The 19,934-nt window shown below is 41.9% G+C and overlaps 1 protein-coding gene across 3 annotated transcripts; it reads right to left on the reverse strand.

Moving 5' to 3' along the window:
* Window positions 1-1,541: 1,541 nt before the first annotated feature.
* Window positions 1,542-19,646, reverse strand: LOC130141384 (methanethiol oxidase-like). 3 transcript variants are annotated; one of them, XM_056322327.1, is made up of 13 exons: window positions 16,765-17,018; window positions 15,953-16,049; window positions 11,421-11,474; window positions 10,271-10,383; window positions 8,955-9,140; window positions 7,261-7,381; window positions 6,361-6,543; window positions 6,086-6,264; window positions 4,861-4,939; window positions 4,247-4,368; window positions 3,983-4,075; window positions 2,903-3,021; window positions 1,542-2,273 (listed from the first exon to the last, which is right to left on the reverse strand). In XM_056322327.1, the coding sequence occupies exons 3-13, from the start codon at window positions 11,425-11,427 to the stop codon at window positions 2,111-2,113; spliced, it is 1,365 nt and encodes a 454-aa protein (XP_056178302.1). In that variant the 5' UTR covers window positions 11,428-11,474; window positions 15,953-16,049; window positions 16,765-17,018; the 3' UTR covers window positions 1,542-2,110. The 3 variants fall into 3 exon arrangements, with proteins under 3 accessions (XP_056178302.1, XP_056178300.1, XP_056178301.1); XM_056322325.1 differs by lacking the exons at window positions 15,953-16,049; window positions 16,765-17,018 and adding an exon at window positions 19,622-19,646; XM_056322326.1 differs by lacking the exon at window positions 15,953-16,049.
* Window positions 19,647-19,934: the final 288 nt, after the last annotated feature.

Below are 19,934 nucleotides of genomic sequence, written 5' to 3' on the forward strand. Positions count from 1 at the left end.
CTCTCTACTCACAGCTTACCTTTTCCAGCACCTTGATTAGCACACATTAGTGAAAATGAAATTTTAATGCAAGCAAGTACCACACTTTGCTTTTCCTTCTGTAAGTACCTTTTTGTATTTAACATTTGCCTTTTACAAGGAGTAGAAGCAATCCGCACTTCAGCAACTGTACACACTCGTATTCAGGGGCATTTCCAACGGGGATTTCAGGGACTCAGACTGGGATGCTCGCTGTAGTTGGAATGAGAGACCCCAGTCACCTTGCAATGCACTGGTGGACTGAGAAAAGCAAGTTGAGAAGACTAACAAGTTTGTGATTTGTGGAAAATCATGGCCTAAAATGGGTAGTAGAGTGAGAGAAATTCCTCGATGTACTTCTGCCTGAAAGCAGGGTGCAGGCTGCCCACGCGTGGCCATGTGGAAGATCATGTACCTTTTCCAATTTTAAATGCTCAGTCATATAGGAAAGAGGTGCAGAAAAAAAATACAGGCTCCAGTAGTACTGGCTGGTAGCAAAGGATTTGCTAACAAAGCAGTGACTTCCTGGGACATGAGGAGATTGTTCAGACACTAAGCACTCGCTGTACCCACTCAGTGTGGACTATTAGTAGCATTTACATTGGTTAGCAGTGTATACTCCATTCTTGAAACCAGCCCCTTTGCAAGGAAAACAATGGGTCCTTGCAGCAAGATGATTTTAAACATCACTCATTTCTAACAGGAAGCTGCTGAAAATGGGATTTTACATCAGAGACAGGTAGCTACAACACCAAGTCAGTTAGAAAGCTTTCTGGCTTCACGAGGTCCTAACAGAACTGCATGTCGCAGGTTTCAAAGAAACCAAGTGGCAGCAGTCCAGCTGCTCTACATTAAAAACACAAATTGAACTCTCAAAGCCTGGTTCCAAATACGTTAGGCAAGACAGTAAGCAGCTATGTACAGAATGAAGTCTTGATCATAAAGATCTGTCAGCTAGATGAGGGTTTTGCTGTGGAAGCACAGTAAAAGTCGGAAAAACATGTAGCCAAAAGGCTGCAGCGGGCAGTCCCATTAACACACTGCTCCTCCGGCATTGCTGATGCGATTCCAGCGTTACAACTGGCAATGCTAAAGCTCAGCAGGAAACGGCAGAGGCTGGCAATGGACACCGATGGGAGAGCAACAGATCCAGAGAGGCAGAAAAGAGAATCAGACCCAAGAAACAGCTTAGGGGAGATGCAGTGGGAACTGGCAACAGAAGAAAGGATGGACTTGTTAAGTGCTTGTCTGTTCAAGAAGTTGCAAGACACCTGTAAGGCACCGCTGCTAGCACTACGTGGCTTTGCCAAAGCGTGCAGGAAAGTTTTCTCCAGTCTTAGAAAACAGAAGATAACCTTTGCTTGCAATAATGGGAACAAAGGTGGTTTCAGTGAAAACAAATTCCTCACCAAAGGATTCCTAAGACAGATGACATTGTTACTTTCTGAAATGACCTTACATTTATGTTCTTTGAAACAGAAAATGCTGAAATACTAAAAAGAAAAAAAAATGCCGCTCCACCCGACAGTAAGAACAATTTTATTTTTTTTTTTTATAAAATCAGTGCACAAATGTTAAAATATAACCCAGCTCCAGAAACACATGGCTTCAGATTAGATATGCATGATTTTTATGCTGTGTCTGCTGTAAAGCACTGATTACTTTATGAGCAAATTAAGCTTTGCAGGGACAGGACACTTGCTCTGGCGTAAACCCATGGAATGGATCCTTCTTATGCTCCTCCACCAACAAACAGTGGCAAGACAAAGTAGCATCAAGCAAGGCAAACAGTCCTTAAAGAAGTGGCGACCTTGGCCTTGAAACCAACAACCAACAGTGATTAGACAGGACCTCATGAAAGGGAAAGGAGTAGAGAAAATGAGGCGTATATCATGTTTCAGAGAGATTCACTTGGCTGCCTTAGAATGAGAAGAAAGTGGAGCTTCAGTGGCTCACCCTAATGGAAGTCTAAATATAGATACAAAGTTCCAGCTGACCCTATTCACCTATATAAAAGGGAAGTGGAGGGCAGAGAGGAGAGAGAGGGGGCAAGAGAAAAAAACCCAACAAAACAAACAGCTCCAGACAACAATTATATCCAGATATCAGAAGTACTGTCTCCACCAGGGTAACGAATCTCATGAGCTAGGACAGGCCCATCAGGTTCCTTCCCAAAATCCACTAGGAAGTTTTTATTCACTTTCAATCCACCTTTTTCAGTATCCACATCAATCTGCAGCATAACAGAGCCTTCCCTGAAAAAGGGACAAGAAAACAGGTATTTGGAAAAGGATTCATACTGGTTGCTCTTCTCTTCCATATTTGGGCAGGATTTGTCTTTGTTTAATATAAAATGGAAAGAATCCCAGATTAAAAATGGGCCTTAGCAGGTCTCAAAAGTGAGTTACACGGCTTCAGCGAAATCTGCAACCTCAAATTAGCCATGAATGAGTGAAAAGTTGTTACTTATAAAGAAACAGGCAAACTGCACTATGCCCTCCTGTGGCCACCTGGAAGATCATCATCTCCTTTCTTTAATTCCAAAAAATAGAAAGCCATGCTGATACGCTCAAAGGCAGTTTGGAAGTACTACAGATTCCAGGAGGCTAGGTCACATTCACTGCTTTCTTCCCGTTCTCATCTACTTCCAAACAGATCACAATTTCAACAACCAGGGCGTGCAGACCCCGAATTTTGTGTGCCTGATGAGAAGGGATGGATTCTGCCTCGTGGGGTAAAAACATCTAGATTGGTAGGCTGTCTACAAAAAGTTACTGGATTCAGTCTCCCTGTGTGGGAACTTTGCTCTGTGCACCAGTTGGTATATGCATACTGCTATTTAAGAAAGAAATCTTCACCATGGCCTTGCACAAAGTTTTCTTACTTGACAAGATCTGGGTAGAACTGCTTGTCCCATCCACTGTAGAGAGAGCTGGTGACATATAATCTCTTCCCATCCAAACTAAGCTGAATCATCTGAGGTCCACCTGGTATCCTCTTCCCCTAAAATTAGAGAACAAAGTGCTCAAGACAAGCTGCCATGGAGAGTGAACAAGAGAAATGCAACAGCAAGGAGAAACAGAAGAGCATGGCAGGTCCGCTGCTTGGAGGACCATCCAGCGCTCTGAAATCCTTGACACAGTAACACCAAATCCCCTACTGTGGAGAGAGACCAGTTTTTATTTGGAGTCTTATTCCTTACTAACAGGGAGCCTTGAAGCCATTTCAGAGGAGTTCCACTCAATTCACAGAACTAGTAACGCAAGGAAGAAAGGGCTGAAGGGTTCAGGTTGCTGTACTTGGATGGGAGCATCAAAAATCAAGCAAGAGGTGGGTGGTGTAACGCAGCTGCAAATAAGAACACGTCTATGCTGCAGCTAGGTCACAGTTTGCACTACAAAGAAAAGGAGTACGTGGACCTTCCTGAAACTGCCTTCAGTGGCCAACAGATCTTAGCCATGACCGTGTTCCGTTCTTATACATCCTGACACTTTCCATAGGTAGCTGCCTTGACAGTAATAATATTAATGCACATTGATAATGACCAGAGATAATTAGCACTCTTTCATTTTTCTACCATGATGCCAGGTGCTATCAAAGTCTCTACACACCCCACTGAAGAATGAGCTGGTTTCAGTTGTTGAAAGATTATCAGAAGCAATGCTGGCAGTGTGATGAATGCGCACTGCCTTAGCTTTAAACTAACTAGCTAACAGCAGCAGGGAAGCTGTAATTACACAGGCTTCAGTACAGGTGAACAGCTTGTCCAATCCCACCAGGGACCCAGAACATTTACCAGGATTTACTACCTCGAAATGTGATACCTGCCCAGGCTGTAAGCCAAGACACAAACTAGCCCAGATGCAGCTTTACACGTTGTGCATTTGACTGAGGTGTGTAGGGATATTTTAAAACTGATTACAATTAGCAGAGCACTGACAACATGCACGTTAGGAAAACTTACTTTTATCACAAGTGGCTCTGGCTGACACTGCAATTCCTTGTCTTCCACAACAGTTACAGGTCCACCTTTTGTGATGCTGCCTCCCAGAAACACCTGTAACCAGGGGAATGTGTGAGGACAGGCATCGGCTGTTGAAGGAACATGCAAGCAATATAGCCACAATTCTCAAGCAAAAGTAAATTGTCATTTTCTCCTTTTAAAAAGGAAAGAAATAAGCAGACCATACTGCCCTTGCACATGACAGCTTTTCTGATGGTGGCTTACCTGCCCCACCAGCCTGGGCTTGCGGGTGTCAGAGATGTCGTACTGGCGGATGTCTCCGTGCAGCCAGTTGCTGAAGTACAGGAACCTGTCGTCCAGCGAGATGAGGATATCCGTAATAAGACCTTCAAGAAAATATTCAGCAGCAAACTCAGGAAAAGGACAGAATCAGCAACAAACAAGACCGCAAGCCTGTTATCTTTCAAAATTCCAGTCACAGTAGCCTCAGAAAAATACGTTAAGATATGGGTTGAACAAACACAATGAACCTTGGAAGCCCAGTACCTACTCAGAGGAGGTTCAGGCTCTACCAGCATTCCCAGGAGCGCTCCTGAATACTGTGAGCTCATGCTGAAAGACCCAAACTCCAAGTATTTTTTCTAGAGAAACTGACCTTGTGCACTGAGCAGTGTGGGAGCAGAGGCCTGGCAACCTCCTACCAGGTAGCTCATAAGCAAAGGCTAATCAGAAGTGTTACACAAAGAACCCAAACAGAAATTTAGTATTTTACCAGGGAAGTGTTTGCCATTTAAGGATAAGATTTTGCAAAAAGCTTACACTGTACCAGGGAACTGAAGACAACACCCCATTTATTTTCCAAGCATGCTCACACTAACCAGGCATGTCAGGGAGAAGCCATCCTTGCACCTTCTTGCTGGGTACTTCAATCACCTTCTCTGCTGCCCAGTCTCCTTTCTGCAGAAGGAACAGGAGAGAACACAGCCTTATTATTGCCAATATGTTAGCCAAGAGGGCTCAGCTATGTGTGACAGAGGGAGGAGAAGCAAATAGTGCTATTTATTTAACAGGGCCTGGTACAGAGCTGATATGCACACTGCAAATAAGTGTTACCAAGGGGTGAGGATGGTAACTATACTGCCAGGGAGAACGTTAATGATTATACTATGCAACATCATCTCAAACCAATTGCTGTAACAGTAGCAGGTGTCCTGTCCGTCTCCAGCTTGCCCTCTAAAATGGCAGCAGCTCTACTCCCCTGTCCATGACCCCACCGCTCTCCCTCCCTTCTCTACCTTCTGATCTCCCCTACACTTCCAAACACCGGCTGAGCAGCAGGCAGCACACACTGACACCGGTGACAAGTTCTGCATGTTCTGATTAGCTGTCCAATTGATACATGTTAAAAGATGTGCAGATGTGACACTTAGGGACATGTTTTAATGGTGGTCTTGCCAGTGCTATATTAATGGTTGGACTGGATGATCTTAAAGGTCTTTTCCAACCTAAATGATTCTGTGATTTTATTTTTCTATGTTTGTTGACCAGCTTGCAGGCCAGAAAGCAAGCCATTGAGCTAATGCTGCAGTGCCTTCCTCAGAGCAAGCATTCATTAGATTGCCTCCTGTTCAAGTGATCGCTAATGCTCCCATCATTGGAAAGACCTTCCCCTCTTTCAGATTTTCATTAATTGTGATTACATTGATAGACTCATCATCATGGAGGGCATGACAATTGGAAGTGGGGCTGACAGATCAGCACCATGATCTCTTAAGTCCTGCTTCCTTTCAGGATCAGGCTGTTAAGAGATTTGTATGCTGGACATCAGCAATACGGCTGCAGAGAACCTCAGAATGCCTACCAGCTGCCACTGCTCAGAGATGAGGGACTACACAGTAGCTTCATAAAGCCACGGCAGTGGCTTGTATGCATGCTGTCATTAGGAGGTTTGTTCTCTGACACAACGTTACAGCTCGGTTAGAATTAGACTAGAATTAGGAGCCGTATTATTTAATCTGAATTCTACTATTTGCTGTGTGATCAGTGAATTTCTGAAACAACTAGGTTTGAGCTTCTGTGCTTGCCCCTGCTTTCATTACCTACCTCTGTCTTGTAGAACCGATGCACTGCACTACTCAGAGCACATCCAACAAACCCTTCTGCAGCAGCTGGATTGTGGAGGAATCGAATTTCCAAAGGTATGGAGCCTTTCCCTAAGTCGATTGCCTGAATGTAGGTGCGAGTGCTCCAGTCCCACACATTAATGTGGCAGCCATAATGCCCTAACGGACAAGGTCAGACAAAGATAAGCACAGAAGAGACTATTTTAGCAAAGAGTTAAGTTTTACTTTTGAGAGTTTAAACAAATGCTCCCTCACCTCTCTCTATATCAGCTGGGTTAAACCCATCTGCCAAGGCTTTTGGGGTTCCCCATTCCGTGCTCATCATGACATTATGTCGTGGCTGGTACCAGAAGTCATAACCCAGGGAGGGTACCTTTTCCCCATTCTCCCAATTTCCTTTCACTTCAAAGGTCTCTCCGTCCAGCAAAATAAAGCCACCTGAAACAAAAACCAAAGAAAATTGTTTGAAGACACTCACACAGATCCACAGCTTTAACTAAGTTAAATAATATATTAATATTTAAATGACTATTTTCTAAACATGCTGTAAAATGCAACCCTATGCTTAAGGAAAATTCTGTGATTCTGTTGGTTTTGCTTTTGTGGCCTAAAGCAAATGAAAGGTGGATTTTTAAAGAACTTTATCACATTGTAATTAATTTTTTAAGCTTCAGTTTGCTCTTCTTCTACTCAAGTCATTCCAATATATCCGATAGCCCTCCTAGAGTACATTTCAATTAAGGGATATCTTAGAGAAGATGCTGGAGGAGTCACCCCTGATTTTCTTTGCTTGCCACCAGTATCCTTGAATGACGTACGTAATACACATGTCTTCGAGGGCATGCTTGCCCGCAGTCCAGAAGACAAAGACCCTGTGAAAAGGAGCAGGGCTCCCCACTTACCATCTGAAGTATATTTCTTCTAATAGCTAGTATTTCTCTTAGATGTCAGGTGGTTTACATCTGAATAGGTAACAAAATTTATATACAAGAATCCTTCAAAAGTTTTAAATAGGAAATGCAATCTCGAATAGCTGGAGAGGCTTAATTTTCATTAGACGATGAGGATTTAGGTTGGCAACAGCCACCTGTACTTTGGGAGCGTGATACTTCTACGGTACGAGTACTTTTCTAGAGTAATGAAGGGAATTAATACCTTTTCCATTGCCAGCAGGGTCTCCCAAACAGCTGATTAAGATGTCACCGCTGCCCAGACAGTGAGAGGTGTGAGGATTAGCCACGTTACACTTCCAGAATAACTCCACTGGCTCAACAATCTAAAATGAGTACACACAGTCACCTTCACTGAGATCACAAGAGAATACCAGTTCCACCCTTAACAGATTAAGTTTCAAAGAGTGAGGAAGGAGCGTGAATGGAGTATGTGTGAGGGTGACTGGTTCTTTCACTATTGTGTTTTTTGAGTACCTGTCACCTGCTGCTTTCTACTCTGCCCAGTTACACAGTACCAACCATGACACTTACCTGCTCTTCTCAAAAATATAAACAGCAAGAGCTGAATGGTCAGAATCAGTCTAATTTGTGCATCAGTGAGACACTGACATCTGCGTTTGTTTTAATTAGTATCAGCAGCAGAAATACCACTTGTGCAATATTCAGACATCAGCTCTCACTGGAATTCTAGCAGTTCAGAGGCGGGGGGGGATGGAAATCTTAGAGGCTTGCCAGAGACTCAGTGTGAAACAAAATTCACTGTACAAGAAGAGACCTTTGGGGGTTTTATTCCACCGCATTGATAGTTAAAGGCTGGCAAGGCTCTACAGAACTCAAAACTGAAAGACTGAATGGGAGTATTTGCAAGTGGGGTGGGACAAAAAAACACTTTAAAGTTTCCTTACATTCCATGTTATGACCTGTCTTCAAACTGTATTTTTTATAACTAAATTTGTCTCTGCCAAACCTGGATCTCTGTACTGAAGTTCCACACGTTGCTGCACGATTCATCTGACCAAGTATAGACGCTGACAGTATGTGTATTTACATCTGAGCTAATCCTCTATGCTTACTTTATAGTCAGTGAAAAGAAACAAACACTTCAAGACACAATTCCTTTACCCTAAAACAGTTTTCTAAGCCAGGTTAGACAAATCTGACTCCAGCAATGCCTATCCTTTTTCACTGACTGTAACAAGAATCTAAACAGTCAGACATGAAAAAGTTTAAGTCTATATCCAAACCTGTATCTATGCCAATATCTGTATCTCTGCCAAATTAATTCTATTGCAGTGGAAATTTTCTTTTGGGAAAATTCCAATTGTTTTCATGAACAAGGATTTAGAAAAATGTTTATTTCCCTATATTAAAACATTTTCTTTATTTTTTCTTTTTAAAAAAATCTACATATTGCATATTGAGGAACCAAGGATTACAAATCAAGGAAGAGGTGTCCTTTACAGAAGAGATCTGGTTTTGCTCAGTGAAAATCCAATCAAATTTGAACTCATCTCTAAAAAACATACAATCTACATATGCTCAGCTGAATGTGTCATGTAGGAGTTTGCCTCATCATCTTGTAGTCAAAACCAATAACACAGTGTGCAACTACTTTAATTGAAATTCATACTGCAGAGGCAGGCTAAATTCTGGAACTTCCTAATTTTTCAGTGTTTGATACCACATTTACTCACACTTCTTTAGTGCAAGATTTTTTTGGTGTAGTTTATCAATAAACTGTAGGAGTTTCAAAACACCCCCAAGTGCCTAATGCTTGACAAAAATTTGCGTAGCAATTCTGGCTCTCCTATTCTAATTTGAAGTTGGAATCCCTAATATCACCATCTCTTGGTCAAATAAGAAATAAAACCCCATCTTAAAGTCACCTAAATATACCTTACGGATTCTAGGAGCTCGTGAGTCTGTTCCCACATCCACCACATAAATTCGAGAAGAGATCAGACTTGGTAGAATCAGGCAATTTCTTTTCTTTGTGGCATCCCCAAAGCAGCTGCTGCAGGCATTCCACCCTGAATGATGGAGCTCATCCTTAAGATTCGGCATGGGCAGGCGATGGATCACCTACAAAGTCAAGAGACAGACTTAAGATTCAGTCTGGTGTAAGTTTTCCCCTAGGCAAAGAAATGGGTCTTTATGTCAAAGCATAAATTAATAAAGAGCAGAAGGAAACTGCTATTTGTTATTCAGGAAGCACATTCAGCCTGAGGTATGCAGAGCTGAAGCTGTAAAATGGGAGAAGAAGGTTGGACATCAGGATTGCATGGCATTTGTTAAATGTTGTATGCTATTCCATTAACCCCAAAAAGACTCTTATCTAAATAAGGAGACACACAATAATGATATGGAAAAAACTAACAGAAAAAAAACCACCATTTGCTCATGTGCTGCAAGACTCTGACTGTATAAGATTTACTTAATTACAGCTGGGACTGACTGTACCAAACTGTCACGTTAATTTGCACTCCTGCTTCTGATTTTTACTTTTCCACTGTATAACTAAGAAAATTTGAAAGACTGCAGCTAAGTTTTGTCAAAGTTTTAGGAGATTTGTGTCCTCTACTCCTCCACAATAAAACTCTAAGCAGTAGCTATAAAAAAAATAAGAACAAATTATCAAAATTTTTGTTATCAAACCAGATGTGCTGCTCCTTAAACACACAGAGATCAGAGTCCAAAGTGTCTTCAGTAATTTGAGTCACACAAGCACTGCATGTTTAAATGCAGTTTAGTGTACACTATTTGCAGTAACAAACTGAGGAGCTTAGTCAGTTTTACCAATATTTTGGATCTGGTATATTGGTATCTACCTACACACAGCTTTCCATTTATGCAGTAAATGGATTACATTTATAATGCCTAATGTGTAGAATTTCCCAGGGTATCAGACATCCAACTTCATAAAGTCTGTCTATACTACAAGGAAATTGCCACCTTCTTGAGCTTAATACTCATGCTCAGTATAGATCAGTAATGGTGTTATAAAAAGAACTATTAAAATACTAAGCACAAAAACGCTCTGAAAGCGTCTTGAGACCAACAAGATAAATGTTAGCTTTGAGTAACCCAGTAAGAAAAACACCAGAGGATTTGACTGGTTCTCAACACAACTATCTACTTGAAAATGATTCTGTGAACCCCAATATTCACCACCCTAGGAAAGAGAGCACTGGAGCCATTCTACACACAGGTACCTGACAATAGTGCGGAGACTTGGGGTCAACGTCCACAGTGGCCAGGTAGTCAGGCTTCTCTATCCCAGTGTTTCTGTAGATACAGGGCAGATACACAATCTCCTCCCGGGGACCTTTCAAAGCAAAAGTCTTGTTTAATGTGTCACAATAAACCAATTTTACAAAAAGCTATGGTCAACTTTAAGAGAATCTTCTCTGGATTTAATCTCTCTATCTCAAAATTTTGATTCTTCCTAGAAAGCTGAACCTCAATATTTCTATTTGATGGAGAAACACTAGTAGTATGTAGTCTGAGCAGCCGGAAACGTCCAAGAATAAGTGCTTACTCAGCTGTGGGGCCCTTCCACTCCCTTGCCTTCCTAATGTAAGAGGCTCTGAGGATGCAATTATTTTCCTGAAAAAGGACAGTGGTGGAGACCACCTTCCCACCTGCAAGGCCATGTCAAGCCTCTCCTGTCTCCATCACACAAGCGATGATTCCCTGGTGCCAGGGCCTGGATTTCAGTCTACCTATGCCAAAAGCCTACTTATTACAATCTAGAAAATTGAGGCTTTTAAAATATATCAAAGGACTCAAGATGAAATTCAGACGCTATTAAAAGCTACAGCAAAATGCCTCAAGGGCTTTAGTGCATTTCGGGATTTAGCCAGACACTTCTGGGAAGAGCAGAACATAACTTTTGTACAGCTACAAGCAGATGAGGAGCTTGCTGTTAAACTACATCACACCAAATACCCTATGGCCCTTTCTCCTATTTTCCCCTTCTGCCCTAGACAGTCACTTGTTTTTATGGAAGAGTCTCAGGGCAGTCTATAAAGGTCTCCATCCAAAAAACATCAACAAAACTTTTATTTTTAGGTTAAATACTTGCTCCCAATACTCTGAAAGCTATAGTGTCCTATAGCCATGCACACATCTAAACCCCGACCCACCTTGGGTTTAGTGCTATGATTTAGTGAATCATGCTAACAGAGCTTACATGCTTTGCCCAAAATCAGGTACAAAATGAAATGAAATCTGACATTTAAATTCTTCTTGGCCTTGCTAATTAGTGAGCCACTCTGGAAGGCATCTACCTAGTCTTCCCCTAATCTGAAAACAATTCCTTTACTGATGGCCTGGATTTAGGAAAGATGTTACAGTACTTGCCTTTCATGGCATCCAGAGGAGTTGCATATCCTGGACCACATGCTCCGCATTTTGCTGATTAGAGGGGAAAAAAAAGAAGTTATTTTAATCTCCAAATTATTTTAAAGCATATCTCTAAAAGAACATTGGTGTCACATTCAGAAATTGACAAATCTTAGATCCAATTCTTACATTGCCAAACACCTGTAAGTCTCACTGACTCCAGTCAGCGTTAGGGTTACTTGAGTTTCTGAAAATGTACACAATGTGACACTCCACACTCAAAAGTGATGGGAAACTGGGGTCTTCATTTCAAGGAGTTCAGCCTCACAATTTTAAAGCACATTCATATATGACAAGGGTCTGGCATTTAAGAAAATTTTGTTAAATGTTTTACAGAGAGCTGCTGAATCACTGCCAGATGAGTAAGTAGACAGATTGCCCAATTTGAACAACTCATTTTATTATTACTGGAAAGCCTCCAGTCTTTCTCTGCATATAAATGTTGAAGAAGTGGTTATTTTTAAGGATTTACAGCCCGGAGAAGAGGTGATACTGCAGGTGTCCAGAAAGGACAAGAGGAAGGGAAATTATGAACCATCCCACCTTCTCTCTATTAAAAACTCAGCTCCCCACCTCTGCTTTCACACCACGGTTGGAGCTGCCAGAAACCTCTCTGGACTGGCGTTCCTCGTTCACCACTTCCCGCACAGCAACTACATCACGAATCAGACAACTGAGTGGGGAAACTATGGTTTTAAGAAGCTAGAAAGGGAATCCAAATGTCCTCCAGAGAAGAGAACCCCACAGAAGCAGAAGGACCACGTCTGGCTTGAGGCTAGGCTCTGCACTAGGAGAAACGTGCCATTTTGCAGAAGGCAGAAGACTGAGAAGCAACGTTCTTCTGTACCGGGAGTCGAAACCACCCGACACATCTGGGGGTCTCTACGCACAAACCCTCAACATTTCAACGGGGACAGCAACCGCAGCGGCTGTCACCTACAGCTTCTCTGCCTGCAAAGTGAGGAGTTCCCTGCCAAAAAGACAGGGCTCCTATATTAGGATCTTACAGAATTAACGGCTTGATCCTCAGCACCCTTAAAGCACTGCCCACTGCAAACCTGTAATATTTACAACCATTTCAGCTTACTTTTAAAAATTGTCTTAGCTCCCTTTGTATCTGTTTGGATCCTAATCAACACCCAAGTAAAAATTACATTAAAACAGCCTCATACACCATGATTTCTACTCTAACATAGTCAACAGAACCTACATGCTCAGGACTGAATCAATAAATTGTTGGCTAGAATTAAGAAAATATTGAGAAAATATTCCTTTAAGGGGTAGTTACAACACATTGCAAGTTTATAAGCTTAACTGACGCATATAAATCTCTACTTTTCTAGAGCCAGGGAGCTGCAGGCCTGCTGAACACAATGCAGGAAGCTTGTGCTCCATTCCGAAATGGAACTAGTATATCATCAGCTGTTTAAAACACAAAAATATACAAGTGCTGTGCAGCAGGATGCCAGCGTATTTTTTCAACATGACATGAAGTGCAATGCATGTTGACAGAAGCAAAACCACAGTATAGTTGCCTCCCTCTGTACCTCAAGTGTCTATAATAAAAATAAGCAAACCAGCTAATTATTTGCCATTCTCTGATATTTAAAATGAGAAAATTATAGCAACAGTTTATTTCAGAATGCCACAGATCTAAGATTTCAGATCCAGAGGCAGTGACAGCTCCAGTGCCCATTTAATTACGGAGCCTTTCTCCGAAGGCAAAATGCTTCAAGCAATCCACTTGCTGCATGCGAAGGCTCCCAACTTCATAGCCAGCATCTTCTCAAAAAGACTAATTTAGTACTTTACGTTTAATTTCACATTCCTTGTGAAACATTTTTATCTGAAAACACAAAATATGAAGTTTGCTTTGTTCCATTTATGTCTAAGCCATAATTTAAACTTTATTCCAATTTTCTCAATCACCTAAATTAGCAGGAACTCAGTATGCATTAGACCACAGCTTAATTAGCATTGCAAATGTAGTTTTCTGCAGATTACTTTGAGAAAAAGATTATTTGTGCCAAATTGTTTTCCAGAGAAAACATACAGCAAGATGATGAACGTTTTATCTTCCTTGTTCTCATACACGGTTTTTACTCCTTTCCCTCTGATCTTGTTCAAACACCCTTTTATTCGGAACCATTGTATCTAACTGCCTGCAGATATCTGTGGATGACGCAAGCCTCTCCGTGTTATACGATGCCAAGCTCATTTGTGAATACAAAATGAGGATTTCCTCATGAAGCTGTGATTTGTACCATCTTGTAGCAACATGTTAACAACAATATTTATATTGCTATGTTAATAATCCATGGTTAAACATGTTAATATTCCTTGTTAGGTTCCAGATCCCCCGTTAATCTGGCAGCTGACCGAGTGTTTTGAATACCAGGAAGTGGGACAGTATATCACATACATGTGGTCTGCAAACTCCAGCAAGGACAAAAGCATTGAGATTTTTTTTCTGCAGTGCATGTTGCACCTTTACAGGCAAATTCTCTTCTGGGTAGCTTCCCAGCCACAAAGTTCACCTTCCTTGTCTTTCTAAATGAAAGAACATTTCTCTACTACAAATAGCTCATGTGTGAGCTGAATGGGAAGAACATACGCCTTTAGCTTTAAGTGCTTCAGTGTACAATTTTCCTTTTTTCACAAATGAAGTTACAATAAGCTCCACTCCTGCTTACTCTGATGCAGTTATTTGTATATATACACCAAGAGCTGATAAAAATATCACTGTTCCTTTTGTTATCACTATCTACAGCAATTCTCTCTTGTGGAGAGCAAAGGGAATGGAGGAATCCAGTCTAGTTTCCTTTTGCTCTAAATTTTTTCATCTCTTTCCATCTGTCCTGTTCCTCTTTCTAGAGAACAGGAGGGACAGCAAACCAAAGGCAAGTGTCCAGTCCTTCATAAGCCACCAATAATGATCCACAGGTCACTCTGGAAAACTCCATGCAAATCAACAACAAGGTTTGGGGATATTTTGCTACACTTACAACAGCTGAAAATATATAAGCCATCATTTCCCACATAAAGCATAGTAAGGGACTCCCTGCAGCTTTCCATCCACTCAGTAAGTTTCAGACAAAAAAGGAGGCAGTTCTCAATGTCATAAATGTTAAAAGAGCTTCTCTGATGGTGGCAAAAACACCACACACTTTCAGGTGGCAGCGAAGAACAAAACATTTCATTTCCCTCATTTTTTTGAGCACCGAGCTGTACCACAGTGCCAAGTAAGTCCTGTGCAAGGTCCAGGACCGATGACTGCATCTGCCAGCCTAGCAGTCACAGCACAGAAAAACAATCCCGACACCTCTGGGTTCATTTGCCGCTGTTACTGGGGGAGCCAATGCACTGTGCTGCTCTGCGCCTCCGAGCACAAGCGCTTCCTTCGTCAGGCAGCAGATAAAGATGCCCCTCTGCCTGTTCAAGGGCTGTGAAGTCTTGAGAAATACCAAGCTCCTCAGGGCAGAGAAATATCGGGAAATGCAGATCATCCCGAAGGACAACAAACACCACAAAGCATTTTATAAGCAAGATTTAGGAGATAGTTTCATTAAAAACTTTTGAAAGTAGCTTCTTTTTTTTTTTTTTTTTTTTATAAAAGGCCGATCTATTTATACTTACCTAATCAGTTCGTTAAGTTCTGAAGTGATATGCAAAGCCTCTGTGCAAGCTGCAGCACGAGCAGACTATATGCAGATTAACCTGGAGTCACCAGTAGTGTGGATAACGAGGTTTATAGATTTACAACAATGGGTAGTAGCATTCTAAAAAAATATCCCACCTGATGAAGTGCAGTTTCATAGTAAATTCAGTAACAATTAACACAAAACAAGTATTCTTTGGTAGTTTGGGTTTAACAGAGTGAAATAATGGAAAGGAGCAGGAAAGACATTGTCTTTTTATTTGTGTATTTTATGGCAGCAGAGCACTTCAGCCACTTAAGAGAAACTATGAAGGTGCCTGAGACTCTTTATAAAGGGAGTTTAGGAGAAATGTGGCAATAAATTAGTTGCCTCTGTTGAGAACTGAAAGTTACATGTAATAAGTCTAGACCAAGCTGGGCTTTTTGTAGAGCCTAAGTAAACAGAAAGTCCTCTGAAGTTAAGATGGATGCATGGCTTAAACACTCACATATTCAAAAATGAAGGTAGGCAAATCTGGTTTATGGTATGATTACGCTAAACTGCTGAAATAAACGCACAAATGGGAAAAAAAAAATTGTGTATCAGCTATACCATACACCTGACAAGACACAGGCCTTACAGAATAAGAGACAGAAGCAGCACATTCTTTCTGAAATAAAGTCTTTTTCCAAGCAACAAATTATGCAAGCAGACGTTAATGATCTGTTCAATTTTTGAAGAGCAGCCTAAGACTTGATCTTCTACACTGCCAAGAGCATACTTTTCCAAACCTTGTGACCAATCAATCACTATCATGCTACTTCAAGTTTTTTGGTGCAGTATTTAACTTACTCTTTCTACACTGCCAAGCCTGACTTCTTGAAGACTGCCACGACCGTTGAGACAAAACTGTTGTTATCACAGGTTACAAAACGAAACCTACAGTTTGCTAGAAAGCAAAGCAAACCAAACGTCATTTATTTTGTAGTATTAGTACTTATAAAAGCACGCAAAGATAAACATTCACCCTAGGCAGATAAACCAGACCAGACACTTCTGCTGAGTCAGAATCGTTGTTTTTGTCTGCGTAATAAGGGCTTTTTTTACTAAGGTCTGCAACCTTACACTGTTCTGTGAAATCACAATGTAACAGTGTCCCCCTTGCAAATTACACTATAATACATTCACATGCAAAACAGCTTCCATCTATTTTAGTCCCCTCCCTCTATTTCCTGGCCCTGGATTCAAAACTGAAAGTCCATACAAATTACATGGTCTATCACAAAAATGTAAGCAAAAAGTTAAATTCCTCAGTTCCCCAGCGATCTTCTTAAGCAGCATTTACATTCACATCAACCACAACAGAAAATCCAAATGCTCATTTCAGTTTCTAAATGCCGAAGTACTAGAAAAGACATTTAATGATAGCATAAAAAGCATTTACTGATAGCATTAAAACTACTCATTTAAAACCACAGGGGTTTTCAATAACTTGAAGTAAACCTTTTAATAGTCAGAGGAAACGCTGAACTTCAGCCCCACGCCTCTCCTTACCAGTCCACCACGCTAACGAACCCACTGGCCCCTGCTTAATGCGTTTCACAGTGCAGTACTGTAACCAAAAGCAGCAGATCCCAGCTGGATCCACAGGCTGGATCTCTTACCCATGTCGGATCGGACGTTCAGGGCTCCCGGGTATGCACAAGAGGAAGGACAGCTGCCTAGGACGGGATGTTTGTGAAGGAAAAGCGTCTCACAGAGGGTCCTATATGCGAGAGTGAAGGGGTGGGCAGGACCAGGGAGAGAAACTGCCAAGGGGAGGATCCAGTGCAGCCGGGAGTGCAGGCGGACAGGGACAGATTCAGTTTCTACTTCCTGGGCAAGAGTGGAGACGCTTTCAAAGCTCAGCTTGAGCCCCTTTCCTCTGCCGCACCTGGCTCCAACACTGCTGCGCTTTCCACCTGCCCCTGTTTATATTCCGGATAAGTTTGTCTGGGTATTTTGTACCCAAATGACTGCCCTCACGCAGAGAGCGCCCGCATGCTTTCTAACAGCAAAGGAGGAAACAGTTGTGTTTAAAAACTCTTGATTTTGGGCAATGTTTCAAGTTCACCAGGAGTCAATGCGTTCCAGACTGGATCACAGGTCTCAGTTGCATCTGGTTTGGCAGGGAGCAGTGTTTTTAGTATTTCATGGCCCTTCCCTCCCTTAAACAAGGCAGCTACAAAATGACACCTTGCCAGCTGAAAACTTCACAGGATTACCTCTTGAAGATGATTATCTCAAGATTGGCAGCTGCCCTGAGTATTGGAAAATCTGGATTTCACTCTTTATTCTATCTGGGATTCCGCTAAACTGTCCCTAATAAGAATTAGTCTATTATTTCCCATTGATTTTTTAAAGGACAGTACTTTTTCCCAGGCAATATTCCCTCTGTCATTCCCAAAACATTCTCAAGAGAGAATACCACATTTTACAACCCTGTCCCACTTCTTCTCTGCCTTTTACATAAGCCACCGGTAACAGAAACCGAAAAACTAAACAGTGCTGAAACAGGAGAACTATTTCAGCTATTCCCTCCATTAAGCCAAGAGAGCGTCAGGGAGATCTGATAAACAACCTATAAGTAACCATTTCTGGAGATTTATTTAGTGAACTGAGCCTTTTTTTTCTGATCATGAATTACCACAAGCGCAGTCTGTCAATGTGTTTACCGCTTCAGACTGCTAGCTAAATATTTTGTTCAAACAAATTACTACTCAAAAATGCTTTTCTCTAAATTTTGTTTTCAATACTCCATAGCTGTAGTTAGGTACCCGAACTGCCTGATAGCCTGTCCAAGTCACGTCTCTCTCTTTTGATGGGCTAACTGCTTTGAAACAATTTTTTTTTTTAAAGGCATTTTTATTATTTTGTCCACAAATCCTTAGTGTTTGTTGGACTGTTCATCCTTTGTTAAGAGTCCCACGCATATCCATCACTTTTCCTGGTCTTTTCCTCCTCAGATACCGACTTGTCTGTTTAGGAGTTCCCTTTTTAACTTTTCATTTTAAAACGCTACTTTACTAAACATAAGCTTGATGCAGTGGGGGTTTTTTGAGCCACTATTAAAAAATGTGTGATTTATTTCATAAACTCGAGAGACTATGTTCTCAGGAGACACCATGAAGCGCCAACTGAAGATCCACCTCAAGGAATCAGACCTGTGTGTTCCCCACGTCAAAGGGACTCCAGGGTTGAACAGGAGTTCATAAACTTCACTTCAATTACAAGATCTATGACCTGAATTTTAGGCCAAGGGGGTGCGCATGCAGTCATTCTCAGCAATGACCTACTTCTGCTTCCAGCAAAATCACCGGGTGTTTTAGCCCTTGAGGTCAGCAGCAGGACAGACAGGCCAGTCCACGCATCCATTAAAGGCCCATGCAAGGAGTAATACTTCCAGAAAGCAGGGGAAGCACATAATACAAGCAACACAACAATGTGCAAACCCATCAGGCAACAGCTTACTCCTTTCTAAATTATCTGAGCCAGCAGGGAACACACGATGGCTCAGGATGAAAATCACATTACCTTAAATCATTAGTGCTCTTGGCTCGCACCCCGTGCCACGGTGGAGGCAGCGGGATCCACTGCACACCTCAGGATGTGGCTATCAGAAACACAAAAGCAGCGAAAGGCCAGGACAAGCCTGTACACACCCAGAGGCTTTGGAACAGCCTTGGAGGCAGCCTGAAGCTGGGAAGTTGCAAAAGAGGCGCTCGATGAAAAGAACGGCGTGCCAAAGGGAGCAGTTGGGAACAGCCCCCTGAAAATGCGAGATAAAACCCATCAAGCGAAAGAGGGCTGTGTTAAAAACAAACCCACGCAAGCAGCCACAAACACTTTCATCTAGTCCTTCCCAGCCTAGCCCACGCTGCACCACCTTTCTCCAGTTTCCACACAGCTCCTACTACTGTAACACCCCCTGTTGCAGGTCAGACTCCGGCAATGCTTTCAGCAAGTGCAGGCCCGATTTGTGTACCCTGCCTCTAGAAATTAATCTCACTGAACTGTCATCATTGAGATATGCAAACATACGTTATCAGAGTAGAACACTTTTATCAAGAGATCGGCACGCCTTGTCTTGAGAGACGGTTATAACAAACAGATCATTATATTTATAGCAGCATAAAAAGAACATGCAGGGCCAAACACGTATTTCTGGCCTGTACCTTCTCACGGCATCTGAACTCCAAACTACACTTGAGTGAAATTCTGATTTGGTTCAAAGCAATCCGCCTCGATGCTTTACCTAGCCTGTTGTTCACGTGCTGCAGATTCCCCAAAAGCCTCGCTCCTTTGCTCCGCACACCATTCATTAAGCACTGAACAGCACAGAGAACTCCATTTGCCTCCCAATCAAAGCCAGCCTGGAAGCACTGGGCTACACAACGCCCGTCCCACCCCACCTTCCCATTACACTCCACAGCCACACGGAACGACTCCAGGCGCTCAGCCCAGGATTCCACACGCTCCTACCTTTAGCCATCATTGCAAGATGCTGTCATCATTCATTCTCAGCTGCATGTCCGCCGAGTTCGATGTGCTGGTTTTCAGATGTTTGATACAGATTCTTCCAAGGTAGATACAACGTGAAAATTCTTTATTTTCAATCTTTAGATGCTACAATGGATCTACCAATAGAATGCAAAAATAAACTGTGAGCCCTCTAGTTTAACTAATGTCCTACATATTACATATGCTAAGTATGTAGAATATTGGTTCCCTTATCTTTTATTGAAAGTCTTATATAAAAGCACTATAAAAAGAACTAATTATAATCATTAACCAT

The sequence above is a fragment of the Falco biarmicus genome, chromosome 19 (assembly GCF_023638135.1).
Source record: "Falco biarmicus isolate bFalBia1 chromosome 19, bFalBia1.pri, whole genome shotgun sequence".
In the NCBI taxonomy this organism is placed as follows: Eukaryota; Metazoa; Chordata; class Aves; order Falconiformes; family Falconidae; genus Falco; species Falco biarmicus.

Coding starts and splice junctions, on each gene's coding strand:
- LOC130141384 (XM_056322325.1), bottom strand. Junction 4,076..4,246: donor AGCCCAGGCTGGTGGGGCAG/GTAAGCCACCAT, acceptor CCCTGGTTACAG/GTGTTTCTGGGAGGCAGCAT. Junction 3,022..3,982: donor CAGAGCCACTTGTGATAAAA/GTAAGTTTTCCT, acceptor CTCTAATTTTAG/GGGAAGAGGATACCAGGTGG.